Consider the following 2975-nt stretch of genomic DNA (forward strand, 5'->3'; position numbering starts at 1 on the left):
TCCACCACAAGTTGTAAAAGCAATAAATATGGGGGCTCCATATTTCACTCGAGTACTAAGCATTGCATGTGAAGTGAACTCTAATGCCTTGCTTCTTGCAGTGTCTCTGACCTTTAAAGCAGGAAAGCAGGAAAGCAGGAATGGATCCAAGGGGTGCTAAGGTGCGGTCGCACCCCTAGAAAATTTACATCCCTTATATTTTAAGTATTTTATTTATATTTTAAGTATTTTATTTAATTTCACACCCTTAAGATTTAATAATCTCGCGCCCTCTAAATTTTTATGTTCGTACGCCTGCCATAAATTCCTATGACCATACGTGCTTAAACGTGTGCCTTATTTATGAAGTTTGAGCTAACAAAGTGAGTTGTATGGACTCTATTTTTTTAAAGTTGAAGACAAATCGTCCTGAACTCAAATATAACCCCCTTTTTCTTGCTTTTGATGATGTTAAGCAGAGTATTGATTCAGTCTAAAACTACTACGTGGGGCAATGCCAACTGCAAAGGTTCGAGGTTTCTTTTGTACATGGATTATATAGGATTATGGTTTTTTTTCTTTTTGAATTTGTCTGGATTCAATTTGATTTTACATTGTGGGTCGATTTTTCAAGAACGGGGTTTAGGTGAGATGGGCTGGCTTCTTATTGAAAGTTTCGAGGCCCATTCGAGGCTGTTTAGGTTGAGACCAGATCGATTTGACCCAAACCGGGCCCTTTGGAATTAATTTGCCTCTTCCAATGATCAAACAGAGGGGAAAAGAAAAGTGACCTAAAGTATATAATGTCGTACACACAAAGGCAAACATATGAACGATGATCACCCCTACATATGCTATGAGTCTGATAAGTTTGGATATCAATTCCTTGTGCAGATGATTCACTACTACAGAGAATTTTTTTCGATGAAAGTTCCGACAAAAAGCAGCAAAAGTATTTTAAATCACTGATATTTTGTGCGGATGGGTAGGCACATCTGGGCGTTTGGGCAGAAGACTGATCTACCTCTCAAGAGGAGGGCTGCCCCCTCAGGGAGGGGGTAGAAAGGGTCAGCGAGAATTGAAAGAATAACAGAAAGGGTGACTAAATTAACACTGTATTTCCGATCAAGAAGCAAGCTTCCCATATAAATACACAAGGATCATAGGATTCTCAAGTAACTTTCTACGTATCAATTTTTCAAAGCAATACACCTTTTTATGTCTTTACCTTTAGGGAACAGAAATACAGAATCACCACTGTGAATCTAGAATCCATAAGACTGATGCAAATATTTATTGTGAGACTAAAGGCAAGAGTGAATATTGATGTATGGTTAGTTGGTACAAACACGAACAAGTGTAAGGCTAGGCCGCTAGGGTGTAAACTGACATTTTCTTCCAATTTCAACAAGTAATCAAATGTCACTAAGCCCCCTCTACCATAATGCTAAGGCACAAGCAAACACTGTATACGATACAGTAAGGAGAAAACTGTCCACAGTTTGTTTTCTATATAGTTTATTGCACAACTTGTTAAATTCTGAATGTTGAAGTATATAGAAAAGGAAAGGGAGAATAAAATACATAAAAGGAACAAGAAAATAACAACCAATTTGCCAGGATTCTCAAAGAAAATCATGATATTCTATTGAGAAATTAACTAACCCCTTTCGTTCCTCACGTTGCTTTCTCCATAAGCTGAATCGGGGATAGAATATTAGCCTTGCTTGTCTCAACAATAGAGCCATTCATAACCATTTCCTCCAACATGAAATGCGCCTTCTCTAAATGAAACATGATATCTAGCTCACACTGCAATAAATTTTGATAAACAAAGAGAAAACTATCAGTAAAAGACGCAAATACTCGATTCCAGTCAATTTGAGGGTTTGAAACTAATACATCTGCTAGGGGGAGAACTTACCACGTTGCCGAAATGGCGGTCCATGGTTTCTACTAAGAGATGTATAAATTCCAAAATTGCAAGCTCATTCTGCCACATTGAAGAAAAGAGCAGGATAAAGATGAATACAAGTGGGCGAGCAATAAGCACACTGGAAAATATATATAGCTTAAGTCTTGTTCAAATCAAAATGAAATCAACAATTGCGGCATCCACCTCGACCTCAAAGGACATCAACAAGTACCAACATGACCATAGGGAAAAAAATGAGGAAAGAAATGGAACTTACTTCATCGTTGTCAACTCCAACTAAGAAAAACAACGAAGCGTATCGCCTGTATACAATTTTGTAATTCCGATGCTCAACAAATGAACACTGTCACAATTTAAGCAAATTAATAGCTGAAAATGTATAGATAGAGTATGAATTCTGAGTTTACTAGCATTCTAGCCTTAAATTTGAAGGTAGTTCAAAACTGGAAATTCCAAAAACCTAATAAATCGCCAACAGATAATTCCCAACAAGAAAATATGAAACACGGATTGCAAAAAGAAAAGAGTAAACTCATGGACTCACGTATCTTCTCTAAAAAGGATATTTACATGTAATTCTTTCTTTAAATATTATAACCTGTTGCTCGTTGCGGGCCAAGCACTTGCGAACGATCTCGCCTTCGAGGGCACGCCGTTCTTCGACGGTGAGCCATTCGTAGTACTGGGCGAGACGAGTCTGCCCTTGCTTGTTCACCATTAATATGAATCTGATTCCCATCTCTTTCCTTCTTTTCTACCTTGTTTCTTCCTGGATCTGAATCTTATTTTTCTCACGGCCAAATTGAACACCCAATTGTTGTTTTTCTTGAGCTTAATGGTAAAATTGAAGACCAGGGCACATTCTTTTACTTTTATGCGTTTTCCGAGTAATAATTTTTATTATTTATATATTTATCCCGAAGCGGTCTGTAACCCTAAATTACAATATATACATTTGATCAAATAGTAATTTGTCAATATATTCTCTAAATACCTTTGAACTTAAATAATTATACAAATTATTTATAATTAATAAATTAACATAAAAACTTTATTTTTT

At 36.5% G+C, this 2975-nt stretch overlaps 1 protein-coding gene across 1 annotated transcript; it reads right to left on the minus strand.

Moving 5' to 3' along the window:
- Positions 1 to 1462: 1462 nt before the first annotated feature.
- LOC120164679 (AP-4 complex subunit sigma-like) lies at positions 1463 to 2719 on the minus strand. Its single transcript, XM_039174343.1, has 4 exons — positions 2514 to 2719; positions 2172 to 2258; positions 1904 to 1972; positions 1463 to 1791 (listed from the first exon to the last, which is right to left on the minus strand). Exons 1-4 carry the CDS (start codon positions 2652 to 2654, stop codon positions 1657 to 1659), a joined length of 432 nt encoding a protein of 143 aa, XP_039030274.1. The 5' UTR covers positions 2655 to 2719; the 3' UTR covers positions 1463 to 1656.
- Positions 2720 to 2975: the final 256 nt, after the last annotated feature.

This window comes from Hibiscus syriacus, unplaced genomic scaffold, assembly GCF_006381635.1.
Source record: "Hibiscus syriacus cultivar Baekdansim isolate YM2019G1 unplaced genomic scaffold, ASM638163v2 tig00111542_pilon, whole genome shotgun sequence".
Lineage (NCBI taxonomy): Eukaryota > Viridiplantae > Streptophyta > Magnoliopsida > Malvales > Malvaceae > Hibiscus > Hibiscus syriacus.

What these genes read in the sequence shown, in the direction of transcription:
- LOC120164679 (XM_039174343.1), bottom strand. Translation starts at nt 2,654, where the DNA reads ATGGGAATCAGATTCATATTAATGGTGAACAAGCAAGGGCAGACTCGT. An exon ending in TGGCCCGCAACGAGCAACAG is followed by an intron (nt 2,259 to 2,513) that starts GTTATAATATTT and finishes AAATTGTGACAG; the next exon opens with TGTTCATTTGTTGAGCATCG. An exon ending in TTGGAGTTGACAACGATGAA is followed by an intron (nt 1,973 to 2,171) that starts GTAAGTTCCATT and finishes TCAATGTGGCAG; the next exon opens with AATGAGCTTGCAATTTTGGA.